The sequence below is a fragment of the Pelodiscus sinensis genome, chromosome 1 (genome assembly GCF_049634645.1).
Source record: "Pelodiscus sinensis isolate JC-2024 chromosome 1, ASM4963464v1, whole genome shotgun sequence".
Lineage (NCBI taxonomy): Eukaryota > Metazoa > Chordata > Testudines > Trionychidae > Pelodiscus > Pelodiscus sinensis.
In genome coordinates, this window is record NC_134711.1 from 62,079,206 (window position 1) to 62,095,037 (window position 15,832).

General features: G+C 43.0%; 1 protein-coding gene across 17 annotated transcripts in view; it reads right to left on the reverse strand.

The window, feature by feature from the left end:
• The window catches only part of GRIP1 (glutamate receptor interacting protein 1), a 511,591-nt gene that overhangs the window by 60,266 nt on the left and 435,493 nt on the right, over positions 1 to 15,832 (reverse strand). For 8 of the 17 annotated variants that reach the window (XM_075931263.1, XM_075931307.1, XM_075931276.1 and 5 more), the window contains exons 10-11: positions 12,329 to 12,484; positions 11,527 to 11,682 (exon numbers count right to left, since the gene is read on the reverse strand). In XM_075931263.1, the coding sequence (XP_075787378.1) occupies positions 11,527 to 11,682; positions 12,329 to 12,484 (312 nt within the window). The remainder of the gene's footprint in view (positions 1 to 11,526; positions 11,683 to 12,328; positions 12,485 to 15,832) is intronic. The other 9 variants (XM_075931230.1, XM_075931244.1, XM_075931322.1 and 6 more) reach the window with 3 other exon arrangements.

Consider the following 15,832-nt stretch of genomic DNA (forward strand, 5'->3'; position numbering starts at 1 on the left):
TTGAGACTCAAACCAAACCCTGGAAAAACAATAGTAAACGTATTCCATCTTGATAAGAGTGCTCGAACCACACAGAAAGTAGCTTTCTGTGGTAAAAATGTGCAACGTGATTACACACCAACATATCTCTGAATGAAATTTGACCACACCCTCTCCTTCTATGATCATCTTGAGTACGCAGCTGCAAAGATAAAAATGAGAGCCCACATAATCCAGAATTAGTAGGTACAACCTGAGGGGCATCAGCATCAATACTGAGAACATGTGCAATAGCACTTACATATTCAGTAGCTGAATATTGTGCACTGGTATGAAGCAGATGCAGCCACACATGACTTGTGGATACCCAGCTGAACACAGCGATGTGGTGCATCATGGGAACGCTTAGGTTGACTCCAACACCATGTCTAACATTGCTCCCCTGCTGATACGCTGAACTGCTGTAACATTCCACAAAACTCAGCAAATGCAGGAAAACAGGTGCCTTCCTACTCATCAAGACCTTGCCAATGCCCCACAACATCTTAAATCTCACAAACTTTTCTGGGAATGTTCGTTTAGCAGAGACTCATGCCATTAGGCAGCTGCTGAGCTCTGTAGGCAGTGCTGCCACCAGCAGCAGTGCAGAAGGAAAGGTGGCTGTACTGCAATCCTCCCTATAATAATCCTGCAACTTCCACACAAATCCTTTGTAGGTCACGTGATCGCTACAATTACAACACCATGACATTTCAAATTTAAATCACTGAAATAACATTTACTATTGGCCATGAAGTTGATCAAATGGACCGTGAATTTGGTAGGGCCCTATTTTATAGCACTAGTTTTTTGCATTGAGTTTCAAGTTAATATGATTCTGCAAACTCAGTGCTTGATACAAAGCCCACTATAGTCAATAAGAATCTGTCCATTTACAACAAGAGTTTTGAATCAGAAACTCAAGACTGTTTTGTCATGTCACTTTCCTCATCTAATTAGGTACCACAATGAAAAGGAAATTCACTGAGAGGTACGCTTGTGACTACAAAGGTAGGAAATTAGCCTTCTTCTTCTGGAGGAAGAGCAGAAGTCCCAGAACAAATTAACACCTGGCTTCAGGATTTGTAGAGATTGATATGGTTCAAAGAGCTTGCAATTAAGGTTTTATCCTACACAACAACTAGCAAGTACTAGGTGTGATGCTACTTCTAACTCATAAAAGCCAGCACTCTATCAGATAGCAAAGATCTGGCCTTAATGCAACACAATTTACTAGGTATTAATTAGTAACATAGGATTTTTAAAAAATCAGTTTAGATATCTGCAGCACTCCAAAAAATTCTGTTAAAAGAATTAAAAAACAACAAATAGCCCTGCAACACCTTAATACTATTCACTGTTTTTTAATATGTTTTAGCTACAGACTAACAGGGCTACACCTCTGAAACTGTTAAAATAATCTTTTATTTCGTATCTTAAGCAATTAACACCTATATAAAAAGGGAAATAAGAACAACCCAGGAAACTACAGACCAGTTAGTTTAACTTCTGTGCCAGGGAAGATAATGGAGCAAGTAATTAAGGAAATCATCTGTAAACACTTGGAAAGTGGCAAGGTGATAGGGAACAGCCAGAATGGATTTGTAAAGAACAAATCGTGCCAAACCAATCTGATAGCTTTCTTTAATAGGATAACGAGTGTTGTGGATAAGGGAGAAGTGGTGGATGTGGTATACCTAGACTTTAATAAGGCGTTTGATATGGTCTCGCATGATATTCTTATCAATAAACTAGGTAAATACAACTTAGATGGGGCTACTATAAGGTGGGTGCAAAACTGGCTGGATAACCGTACTCAGAGAGTAGTTATTAATGGTTCACAATCCTGCTGGAAAGGCATAACAAGTGGGGTTCCGCAGGGGTCTGTTTTGGGACCAGCTCTGTTCAATATCTTCATCAACGATTTAGATATTGGTATAGAAAGTACGCTTATTAAGTTTGCAGATGATACCAAGCTGGGAGGGGTTGCGACTAATCTGGAGGATAGGGTCATAATTCAAAATGACCTGGACAAATTGAAGAAATGGTCTGAGGTAAATAGGATGAAGTTTAATAAAGACAAATGCGAAGTGCTCCATTTAGGAAGGAACAATCAGTTTCATACATCAGAATGGGAAGCGACTGTCTGGGAAGGAGTAAGGCAGAAAGGGATCTAGGGGTTATAGTGGACCACAAGTTGAATATGAGTCTGCAGTGTGATGCTGTTGCAAAGAAAGCAAACATGATCCTGGGATGCATTAACAGGTGTGTTGTGAGCAAGACACGAGAAGTCATTCTTCCACTCTACTCTGCGCTGGTTAGGCCTCAGTTGAAGTATTGTGTTCAGTTCTGGGCACCACATTTCAAGAAAGATATGGAGAAATTGGAGAGGGTTCAGGGAAGAACAACGAGAATGATTAAAGGTCTAGAGAACATGACCTATGAGGGAAGTCTGAAGGAACTGGGTTTGTTTAGTTTAGAAAAGAGAAGATTGAGGGGGGACATGATAGCAGTTTTCAGATATCTAAAAGGGTGTCATAAGGAGGAGGGAGAAAACTTGTTCATCTTGGCCTCTGAGGATAGAACAAGAAGCAATGGGCTTAAACTGCAGCAAGGGAGGTTTAGGTTGGACATTAGGAAAAAGTTCCTAACTGTCAGGGTAGTCAAACACTGGAATAAATTGTGGAATCCCAATCTCTGGAGATACAGGCAGTCCCCGGGTTACGTACAAGATAGGGACTGTAGGTTTGTTCTTAAGTTGAATTTGTATGGAAGTCGGAACTGGTACATATTGTTGGGGAAACTCTAGCCAAACATTGCTCCAGAACTCAGTTTTATTCTCCCACACCTTACTTCCCTCAGTCCTTTATTCTCAAGCTGAGGTGTCTGCTGAGAAAAGCTGCTCCGCGTCTCCCTGGTCTGCTGGGGGGGGGGGGGGGGGGGGGAGGAGGCGCTAGCTTCGCGTCTCCCTGGTCTGCTGGGGGGAAGCAGCTAGTGCGGGGTTGCCTCACCCCGTTTGTAAGTAGGGATCCGATGTAAGTCGGATCCATGTAACCCGGGGACTGCCTGTATTTAAGAGTAGGTTAGATAAATGTCTATCAGGGATGGTCTAGACAGTATTTGGTCCTGCCATGAGGGCAGGGGACTGAACTCGATGACCTCTCGAGATCCCTTCCAGTCCTAGTATTCTATGATTCTATGATATGCAAACTTTGTTTGAAATCTAATCAGGCAAATGCCCTCCTAGCACATACACACACCAGGCTTTCCCCCCCTCCCTCCAAACCTGCCTAACAGAGAGGACTGCAGCTAGTCATAGTCAGACACCCAGCCAAACAAGTTGCCCCTGCCTCCACCTCATTGCACAGATGCCAGCAATCTCTCCCTCTTTTCTCCACTATCCTCCCCCTTCCGCGCCAAGGATGACTGAAGAGACTGCTGGGTTTCTGACTCTCTCTCTCCCCCTCTGGCAGATGGGACTTCCCCCCAAACCAATTACTCCCTCCCTTCTCCCAGCCACTCATTCCCTGTTTATCTCCGTTGATTGCTTTCATTTCAAGCATGCACAGGGTTTAGCTGCTGTTTACTGAAGCCCAGGTCCCGCTGATCAGCTGATCTCCCTGCCTCCGTGGAGAGCTTTATACTTCTGCAAGAACATAGTTCAGAACATAGCTGCACGGCCACTCAGCCGCACAGCTGAGAGGGAACTTTGGACCTGGGCGGAGAACTGAGTTCAGAACAAGGAAGTGACAAGCAGGCTAGAAGGCAGGGAACACATCAAAAGAGGGAAACTGAGGCAGAGTTGCTGTGTCCCAAATCTTGCTGTGACATTTGCTAAAGGGACTGTGTAAACAATGAAGTTTCATTAAAAAAAAGGATGTCCAAGCCCTTCTTCAACTACTACCAAACGTGGGGTCCTGAAAACCATTGTGTAAACACCTATAAATCACCACCGCTGGCATAAGATAATCTGTCCTATTTACATAACCACACTGCACAGCATTTGGGGATTTAAACTCTACCCAAATTACATAATTGCTTCCCTACTAAGTAACGTGCCTCAAAGGTGGAAAAGCAGAGCACGATTATTGGAGAAGAAAAAACAAGTGGAATAAATAAAGTACATAATGGTATGGAGGTGTCTTAAATGTTTACACTCACATGTTTAGAAAGTCTTGCATAAGTATTACAGTCACTGCAAACTCACAGCAATTAAACGTTTATCGTATTCTACACCTTTGTACTTTATTATGCGTTTGGGAAGAATCTATTAGTTATGCAGACTTTTCTAACAAGTGGCAATGAAAACTTTATAGCACCCTTCACCAACATATCTTCTCCATTTCCCTCAGACCAAGACTTATTACAACTTACATTTATAACTATCCCAAAACAATCTGACTGGTTAGAAATCGGTTACTAACCCCAAAGCAGATTGTGCTATTGCTCTTCTAGACAAAGGGCAACAATCTGCACCTGACATAAATCATTGTCAAGAAGGGACGTGTAAGCAGTCTCCCATTCTTAGTTCCCTCTAAGCTGCACAGCCATGCAGAAGGCTATCAAGGACTGCACAGATCCGCCCCCCGCACAATGCAGTCCAGTCTAGCCCAGCCCCACCAGGGCTGCCACGAACATGACCATGGAGAGGCACCTCTTCCCTGACCCAGCCCAGCTGGAGCAGCCATGGCTGGGTACAGGAGCCTCTCACCCAGCTCTGAGCTGCTGTGATGAGAGAGTGCTGAGGGAAGTCCTCTCTTCCTGCTGCAGCCCTGGGGCAACATCACCTCAGAGCCCACATCCCCAGCCAGAGCCCTTATCCCCCCCACCCCACACATTCCAACCATCTGCCCTACCCCTCAGTCTCCTACCACATTGAACCCCTTGACCTCATGCTCACCACACACCTCCATATTGGTGCACATTAGGGATGTACGCAATTAGTAAACTAGTCGACTACCCGATAAGCATAGGCTTAGACTACTCACTTCAACCCCTCTTGCTGCTTCTTGTCTAGGAAGCTGTACTGCTGAAAAGGATTGAGGCTTGTTTAGTTTAGAAAAGAGAACACTGAGAGGAGACATGATAGCAGTTTTCAAGTATCTAAAAGGGTGTTACAAGGAGGAGGGAGGAAAAATTGTTCTCCTTGGCCTCTGATGACAGGACAGGAAGCAATGGGCTTAAATTGCAGCAAGGGAGGTTTAGGTTGGACTTTAGGAAAAAAATTCCTAATTGTCAGGGTGGTTAAACACTGGAATAAATTGCCCAAGAAGGCTGTAGAATCTCCATCTCTGGAGATATTTAAGATCAGGTTAGATAGACATCTATCAGAGAGGGGCTAGACCAGGGGTGGGCAAAAGTGCTTCTACAGAATGGATTAATCTGCTAAGTGGGTTGATCTGGCCTATGGAGGTCCTGCCACTCCCTCGCCCCCAAGCCAATCAAGACCCAGGGATGCAACACTTAGAGCCAACCTGTGTTTCCTCTAAGCTATGTGCCTGCATGAGCGTGAACTAAAAATTGTAGGTCCTCCCATGTCATTTTAAGAGCCACGCAGCAGCACTCACTTCTCCCCGTCTTGCTGCAAGGGAAGGGGAGTGGTACCTGCAGCCAGTGGCCTGGTGGGTTCTTGGTGGCGGGCGGCTGCCCTTTTGCTCAGCCTGGAGCCAGGGTACCTAAGGTGAGGCTGTTGCAGTGAGGCTCCCCCAGTTGGAACGGGCCACATGCAGCTGCTGCTTTATTCCAGCTGGAGCTGGGTCCACCCATGGGAACCGCGACCACAGTACTAAAAATAGTACCGTGGGCAGCCTCTGCTCCACTCCTGGCACGCGGTCCCACCCCAAGAGCAGCTGGGGTCGGAGATACGTGAGCTTTTGGGGCCAGGACTGCGGTACTAAAAATAGCCCTGGATCCAGCCCCTACAAACTACTTTCCACTGCAAAGGTAGAAAGTTAGGGAAAGGGCAGGGGGAGAACTGAAGGGAAAGAAGGTGAAGAGGGGAAGGGAGTTGTGCTAAGGAGAAGGCAGTAGAAGAAAGGAGAAGGCACCAAGGGGCAGGATGGAGGAGACACAAATGCCAGGGGGCCAAGAGGAGACAACAAGGAAAAGAGGAGGGGGGAGGGAAGGGAAGGTGTCAGTGGGGGTGAGAGAAGGGAGGGGAAAGGGTGATGCTGGGAGAGGAGAGGGAAGGAGCAATGGGGGCAAGAGAGAGCCAGAGGACAGGGGAGGAGAGAGTGCCAGGAGAAGAGGGGTTGAAAGGAGGGGTGGGAATGAGGAAGGTAGTGGATGGAGTGTGTCATGTGTGAGGGTAAAGAGGGGCATGAGGTGAACGGAGGCCAAGAGTGGTGAAGGGATGGGCACCAGGGAGAAAGAGGGCAAGGAGGGCAGGGGCAGTGAGGGAAGAGGGAGGCACTAGGAAGGTGAAGGGGTAAGGGAAGGTGCTGGTGCCAGGGGATCGTGGGGGTAAAGCAGAAGGGCAGACAAGTAGAGGGGAGGGACAGGCACCAGAAGATAGTATTTTTAGGTCCATATGTAGAATGAATTTTATGTGCACTAGGGATGTTCAATTTCAATTGATCAGCTAATCGAGTAGTCGATGGAATTTTCATCGACTACTCAATTAGTCGATAAGGGGTGGGGCAGGATATTCACTAGCTCGTCTTCACCTCTGCTTTGTAAATGTATTAAGAGCCTTCTGTGGTTCTTACTACATTTAAAAGATAGATGTGGCATAGCAGGGAATTCCAGACGTGCGGAGACTGCTTGAGTCCCTGCTTGCCCCGTGTTCCCACTGACCCCTATGGGGCTCTTGCTACATTTCAAAGGCAGAGGCACAGCAGTCAGACCAGCATGAGCAGGGATTGCTTCAGTCCTCACTCGTGCATTTTCCCAGTGTGCCTCTGCCACCCCATTCTCCTGCAGAGACGGTGCCAGAGGAAACAGCTGTTAAGCCGGCTCCCCCCAACATCAGCTCTCTCCCGCCCCCCTTTGCTGCCTCTGATACAGAATCATAGATTCATAGAACACTAGAACGGAAGGGGACCTTGAGAGGTCATCAAGTCCAGTCTCCTGCCCTTATGGCAGGACCAAACACTGTTTAGATCAGGGTCTGTGGGTGGGGAAGCACAGAAGTGTTCTGGCCCTGCCCCTTCTGAAGTGGCCCTTGGTCAAAAATTATTGTCCACCCCAATTTCTCACATGGAGATGGCAGGCTTGCCCAAATTCTTCTGCTTGGCAGTGGAATTGGCCATTTCTGAGGGACATCAGAATTGCCATACTGAATCAGACCCTAGGTCCATCTAGTCAGTGCAATGTCCTGTCTGTCACAACAGCCAGCATCAGATAGAATCATAGAATCATAGGACTGGAAGGGACCTCAAGAGGTCATCGAGTCCAGCCCCCCGCCCTCAAGGCAGGACCAAGCTCCGTCTACACCATCCCTGATGCTTCAGTGGAAGGTGTAAGAATCCCACAATGAACAGATGTGGGTAATTTGCCTCCCTCTACTCACTTTAGATGCCATCCTAATCTCTAGGGATTGTTTTAAGACTTGAAGCATGAGATTTAATATCACTTCCTGGGGTGACTGCAACTCTAATTTCTCCTTAATGCACCAGCAATTCTTAGATGTTGTAGTTTGTATGTGATTAAAAGGTAAAAATCAGCTAGGCCGAGCCCTGCCCATGTGCCACGTTTGTCCTTTTATGTTGGTCCTCTCTACAGGAGAGAATTTGCCTCAAAGACTTATGGTTATTAAATAGAATATAAAAATATCACACAAACAAACAGCGACTGTCTCCAGAGGCAATGCTGGTAATAAAATTGCCTCAGTTAACAACAGTTTCTTCAGCCACAGAGAATGACCACTGTCGACAGGCTACCACCATCTCAGGAAATATTTTTGCCTTGGGCAGTATTTTACTTTTATTCCTTTCTAAATCAATTAGTATTTGTATAATAATCCCTCTACCTTTCTGCATGTGTAGAGAGAGAATGAGATTCATACATTATGATACTCAATTGTATCAATGCAATAGTATGAATTGGCACAATATCTTCTAATAATCTGAAAGGATATATTAGCAGATAGTATGTAAAATGTATTGGTTCCAATGGACGATCAGATAAGAAATATGATGAACAGCAAAACTGTGTGAAAAGAGTTGCACTGCTAAAGGACTAGGCAAATAAAACAAAAACCAAACCCCTTAATCTCACATGGACTTATTTGTTATTTCCAACAAAAATCAGAGATGATTTGTATTGACACATTTACTTGATTTGCAAATTTTTGAGAGCAGGTTGTGGAATCCCACAATTCCCATCCACAAGAGAAACTTGGCCAACAAGTGAAAATTCTTCTCTGACTAATGCCCTCTACCCACAAGCTGAGCCGAGCAGAACACCCAGGCTGTGTCTACACTGGCATCCCTTCCGGAAAAGGGATGCTAATGTAGCACTTTGGAATAGGCAAATCCGCGGGGGATTTAAATATCCCCCGCGGTATTTGCATTAACATGGTTGCCGCTTTTTTCCGGCTTGGAGATAAGCCGGAGAAAAGCGCCAGTCTAGACGTGATTCTCCGGAAAATAAAGCCTTTTCCGGAGGATCTCTTATTCCTACTTGAAAGAGATCCTCTGGAAAAGGCTTTATTTTCCGGAGAATCACGTCTAGACTGGCGCTTTTCTCCGGCTTATCTCCAAGCCAGAAAAAAGCGGCAGCCATGTTAATGCAAATACTGCAGGGGATATTTAAATCCCCCGCGGATTTGCCTATTCCAAAGTGCTACATTAGCATCCCTTTTCCGGAAAGGGATGCCAATGTAGACACAGCCCCAGTGACCTCAGCAGTACTCCATGTGGGCCACATATTTGCAGAGCCCAATTCAAATCGGTGGGACTCCGTGCAGGCAAAAAGAGGTTCATCATTACATATCCAATTGTAGGAGAATGTCCAAAAACTCTCAGAATGAAAGACAGATTCACACTACTGAAAGTGGGCCTGAATTAGCAAAATAATTATATAAAAATGGTCCCTCTGCTCAATGTATCAGGTACCTCTTTATTATGAAATGCCCAGGGAGATCAGAGAGACTATAAAAATAGAAAACTCAATAATAATGGAGGACTACACCCTTATCAGCTGGGACACATGTTATCTCAGGACAGGATGCAAAGATAAAATTTCTGGACACATTCATCCCTGCTTCTTACAGAAGCTTGTTCTGTAACCCAGAAGGGGAGAATCAATTTTTGATTTAGTTTGAAGTGAAGTCCAGGATCTGGTCCAACAGGCGAAACAGCTGAACCATTCTGTAATAGTGACTATTATGTAATTAAGTCTAACATATCTAAATAGGGCAGTAAATACCAAAAAACCCTATCACAATAGCATTTAACTTAATAAAGGGGAACTACACAAAATTGAGAAAGCTAGTTAAACAGAAATTAAAAGGAACAATGACAAGAGTGAAATGCCTGCATGGAAACTATTTAAAATTTATAATAACATTTATAATAAAGACTCATACTAAAGGCTTCTGGACAATCCCTGGACAACCCAAGTACTAAAGGAGCACTCAAAAAGACAAGGCCATTGCAGAGAAGCAAAATCAATACTTTGTATTGGCCTTCTTTGCAGAGGATGTGAGGGAGATTATCACCCCTGAGCCATTCTTTTTAGGTGACATATCTGAGGAACTTTCCCAGATTGAGGTGTTAGCAGAACTTGTTTTGGAACAACTTGATAAACAGCAATAATATCCCAGGACTAGCTGGGATGGCATTCATCCAAGAGTTCTTATGGAACTCACATATGATATCATAAAGCAATGAACTATCATATGTAACCTATCTGTTAAATCAGCCTCTGTACCACTAGAGGATAGTGAATATAAAATTAATAATAATAAAAAAAAAGACTCCAGAGGCAATTATAGGCCAGTGACTGAGTACACTGAGAGTTCGTTAAAATTATAGTAAAAACCAGAACATTCAGACATGTAATTGAACACAATATGTTTGGGTGGGGATGGGGGAGGGAAATCAACACAACTTTTATAAAGAGAAATCGTGCCTCACCAATCTTATTAGAAATCTTTGAGGGAGTCAACAAGCCAGGGGACAAGTGTGATCCTGTTGATACAATGTACTTGGCTTTTCTGAAAGCCTTTGACAAAGTCCCACACCAAAAGCTCTTAAGGAAGCTAAACAGTTACAGGATAAGAGTGAAGATCCTCTCATGCACTGGTAATAGGTTAAAAAAAAAAGAAATAAAGGGTAAGAATTAGTGGTCAATTTTCACAATAGTGAAAGAGATAAATAGTGTGGTCACTCAAGGATTTGTTCTGGGGTCGGTGTTGTTCAACATAGTCACCAAAGAACTGGAAGATGGAATAAACAGTGAGGTGGTCAAAATCTGCAGACAATACAAAGTTACTCAAAATAGTTAAGTTCAAAGCTGACTGCAAAGAATTACTAAGTGATCTCACTAAGCTATGTAACTGACAACAAAATGGAAGATGAATTAAAAAATGTGAAGAAAAGCACATTGGAAAACATAATTCCAACTGTACACACTAAATGACGGGATTTAATAGCTGTTTCCACTCAAGAAAGGGATCTTGAAGTGGATAGCACACGGAGCTTTGTTGGAAAAAAGCGTCAGTCTAGACGCTGATCTTGAGGAAAATAAAGCCTTTTCCGAAAGATCCCTTATCCGACAAAGCTCCGTGCGGAAAAAAAGCGGCAGCCATTTTTATGCTAATGAAGCGGGGGATATTTAAATCCCCGCTTCATTAGCAATTGCGATACATCTAATTCACATTCCTTTTACGAAAAAGGGATGTAGTCTAGACGTAGCCTATGGGATAAACTTAAAAAACAACAAATTGTCTGGTAGCACTTTATAGACTAATAAAACATGTAGATGGTATCATGAGCTTTCATGGGCACAGCCCACTTCTTCAGATGAAAGTATTTTATGCATCGCAAGTCAACCTGTAGAACTTTTTGCCATGGGATGTTGTGAAGGCCAAAAGCATAAGTGGGTTCCAAAAATTATTAGATAAGTTCATGGAGGATAGGTCTATTTTTGGCTATTAGCCAGAGCAACTGGTATAATAAAATGGTGTATATATTTTATGCCGACTGTAATGATTGTACAAGTTGAATGGATAAATTCACCCAACTATGTTTAAATACTAGGGGAAGGGGCATCCAAAATTAGTATTGCATACTCATCCAGAGAGCACTGAAGCAAACTACACTAAAATAATATATATCTTTAATTATGGGTTACACAAACTAGAAGTAATCAACACATTTTAGTGTTGGATACTAACAGTGCACATTGCTGAGTACTGCTCACCAAATGGAACAACATCTAAACTACTTCCCCTCTCCTGACAACTCCTCTTCAATACATTTACTAAAGTAAAACTGCAGTAAACATTTCTCTCATCTTGTTTCCCCAACCCGTTTGTTGCAAATGACAGCTATTACTACCTACATGAGCTTTTGAAGTCCTTCTTTTTCAGTCGTCGCCTCATCATTGTTCCGCGTGGGCTGGTGGAGTAGAGACTGCGAGGTAAAGTCCCCATGTTCAGGGAACTCAGGCTGTATGCACTCATGGAGGTAGGGGAGAAGGATGAAGACACCAAAGCTGCTGTAAAAAATTGGACACTTGGCACATAGCACTTTAGAACAAGGAACAGAGCAGCAATATGAATCTGCGCGTATGGTGCTCAAAAATGGTTTGTGAATCTAGTAACGAAGACACATATACATTTTTAGGTATGACCCTAGATAATAGCATAGCCAGAATTTCAACACCATGTGAGGTATAAAAGGAACTAGGAACTAGCAAAGACACTGTAGACAGAAAAATAAAAATATGTACTATATACTTTAAGCAAAGTACATACAATAAATATTTTTGATACACACCCATGAATCAACATAAATCAATGTTTCTGGATACTGATTCTAGAAATGCATTTTTATTAGGTGATTTCTGACATAAAATCTGTAAGCCATTCTTTGTATTCAAAGATTATGCTGCACATAAGGTGCTCAAACCTACTGATCTAGAAATACGGTTGAAAAACCAGGTACCATGAAAATTTTCAAGCCTTTTCCAATCTACAAAGGCTGTCCCGTTAAAAAAAAAAGGGCATAATTTGTCAGAAATAACCATGTCATCATTCAAGTGCAACACCCACATCTTTAAAGTGCAACTGAAACAAGAGAAGAGTGAGAGGAAGAAGAAGAAAAATATATATATGTCAGCAGGAAAAAGCATGGAACATTACGAAGGTTTTTTTGAGGAGGCGTTTTCTGGAATTTCAAGGCTGGCATCCTGCAATGGTCAGGGTGGTAGGTGTTATAATGGTGGTAGGTGAGGAGGCTGCTGTGGTTGTTGGCACAGGAATCCCAGGTAAGTTGCCTGTTGCTCCTTTGAACCTTCACTGCCCATATGAAGGGATGACAGGAAATAAGAAAACAAAAAGGGACCAGAGAAGAGGGAGAGGTAACTGAATTGCATAAATAAAAAATAACAAAAATAAAAGCAGTTTGAAAAGGGTGTGGAAATTAATATGGCTTTGTCCCTTTTTTTGGTGATCTGCAAACACTGTGACCAACTTCAGGGATGGAAACCTTTCATCTTCCCGGAAATAATGCTTCTTATAGCTTTTTTAAAAAGATAAGTACTGAATCAATTTCTAATTTCCTTCTGGCCTTAAGAGTGAAGATTAAAAACTTTTTAGAAAAATACTTGAGTCGACATTATTGAGATGTATGATATATGACTAGTAATTACAGATTTGCAAATCTCCACTAGCATTAGCAGGACTTGTATATATTAAGAAAATAAAAAGGGACTATAAATCACATTTCCCACAATGATTTGAAGTGGTTTACGTGTCAGTCATTTCGATTTTCTATGTTGACATTTTAATTTTGCCAGCATCCATCATTGGCATTATATCACCCTGGGCAATAAACTACTTCACTCAGCCATCAGCACAAAAATCCTATCTTAGGGTCTGATAAATAAAGACAAAACAAAAGTCCAAAGTCACCATTTATGATTTTGCAGGGTGACCGTAAAATTAAAAATTTCCAGATTAAAATTAAGATGATATTTGATTCCTACTCAGGTTTGAGCAAAATGGGGGGGGGGGGCGGCGGCTAAAATTTGTCATGAAAAAGATGGTAGGGGAGAAGGGAATGACACGTTGATTAATTTGCCAAAAGCCAGAGAGGCTGCTCCTAAACTATACACAATTATACAGATAAATAGCTACCCTCGTTTTTAGTATGGAGATGCAACTCTAGATGCTTCATGGTCTGTTCACTCTGAACAAGATGAAACACAGTGTGTTGTGACCTGTTGTCAGTGATTAATTTGTAAAGAAAAAGGTGCTGTGGCTCAAATAATTAGGTGTCAGGCTCAAACAATTTTTTTAACTTTCATAACTGGCACAGAATTCCCCAAGATGCTGGGGCTATAAACTGCCACACTTAGAGTTGCCAGGGCTCAGCACCAGCAAACCCTAGCACAAATTAAGCATGACCTGTAGTCCCCATTAGCTTCACTTTCATATTTAAAGATGAGGGGAGATCGGGGCTGTAATGTTAAGCACTATGTGCTGCATTTGGACCAAGGCCCAACTACATGCCAGAGGAACAGCTATAGTTTTTCTCCATTTTATATGATAGAAAAAACAGGATCTCTCACTTGGTTGAATACATTAAATCCTTCTTTATCTCAATAAAAATGCACCCCTCCCTCCTCTAAGCCCAGTGGAATGTTTCATTACAACGAAGGGTGAGTGAGGAAAGGTAAAAGGAAAGGAATGTATTTGACTTAAAGAAAATATTTTGCCAAAACCTCTTTATAAACTGTCATAAGGCACTAAAATTAGGACATTCAGATCCTGGACAGAACCACTCAGCCTCACTTCAAAGTCCAAAAGACCAATGCCTGAACCAGGGGCATAGCGATGGGTGGGCCTGCGTGGGCCATGGCATCCAGCATCCACTTAGCATCCAGGCCTACCCAAATCCAGGCTGAATCCACAGGTTGGGACTCCTGACACTAGTTGGTTGTCCTCCAGCCTGATCACATAGCTCTCCTGCCAGCATTGCGTGCTCCTGCCCTGGTCTCCAGCCCCAGTGCTGGCTCCTTAAGGGCATGCCTCATTGGGTATGTCTGGGCAGGGCTAGTACTGGGGCAGAAACCGAACTGTGTTTGGGAGGGGTGGGCAGTGCTTCAGCCCCAGTGGAGCCCCCCTCTGCTCCAGAGGTACAGCCAGTGTGCCTTGGGTTCCCCATCCCTCTTCCCCCATTTTGCCAGGGCACTGGATCCCTCTTGCATCTCCTCCCCTTTTTGCCCCTGCCAGAGCATCAGATCCCTCCTGCCCCCTTCCCATGGCACTGAATCCCTCATGCCCCTCTATACAGGACACTAGATCCCACCTGCATATCTGATCCTTCCTGCCCCTGATCATTCCTTCCCCCTGGGCGCTCCATTCCTCGTGCTGCCCCCATCACTTCCTGCCTATCTAAAAGCGGGGCCCACCCACTTTTCCTGTCCTAGCTATACCACTGGCCTGAACAGCTCACCAATCTAATTCTAATAGACATAACTGTGAAGAAGTTTACAAAAATGTATATAGCAAACAGGATATGTGGCCAGGAAAACCCCAGCAGTCCTAGTAACAATCTATTTCAATATTTTGTTTTAATGAATCAAACCTACTCTAGATTCCTATCATATCTTTTCAAATTCATCTGATTCTTCTGCTGATAATCTATGTCAATGTGTGAATTTTAACCATAGTGTAAAAATTAAAATCTGATAAGAATAATGCAGTGAGGCAGATTTTCATTATGTTCAGGTTGGTATGAGCCCTGTTTAATTAAAAAGGCTGCTTCCAGCAGGAAATTATCTGGTGCATTTGTTTTTTTTTCTTTTATGCTGCAGACAGGTATAAAGTGTCCTGTGAGGTGGAAAGTCGATACAAATTAAGTTTCCATATCTTGTGGAATGATTATTCCAGTTCAACAAGAATTCTGTATAAACCTATAGCATGTATATTAGTAATTGACTGAGTTATGACAGTCTAGGATTTCTTAACATTGCAATAAATTTCATGGGACAACAGTAGACAAAGGAATGAGCCTGGCATTCCAATATAAAAGAAAAAAACCCTTAAAAACAGGATCTCTTGTGCTTTTTGGGGGAGGAGGGCCTCAATCCTCTATTCTTCCATTCACTCTCTTTAGATTTTTTTACTTTAGTTTTGTTTTGGGTTGGTTGAGGGTTTTTTGTTTTTGTTTTTTGCCAGCTCATAATTCAGAACATGTTCTAGGGCAAATAGCATTCAACAGCGAGAGCCTTAATGATTCAACAGTTCATAGAATCATAGAAGAGGGTGGTGCAAAGCACTCATATCATCCAGTCCATCTCTTAGCCAATGAAGGACTGTTCCTAAGAGTACATTTGTTTCCATAAAGCATGTTTCCTCTAAGTAGACTGTGATTTTTAAGTAACACCATCTGGAGTCTATACTCAAAACATTTGGGCTCTTCTGGTTAACTTAAGGCATCTGTCTAGCGAGAGCACCTATAGAAAGACACCATTGTATGCACATCACTGAATCCTCCTGATGTCATTTCACAAAGCTCAATGCCCATATATAACAAAACAGCTATACTGGCTTCCAGATTGTAGTTGTGCTAGATGAAGGGGATTGGTATACAGATTGAACCCTCTCTAGTCCGGCACCCTCAGGACCTGAATGGTGCTG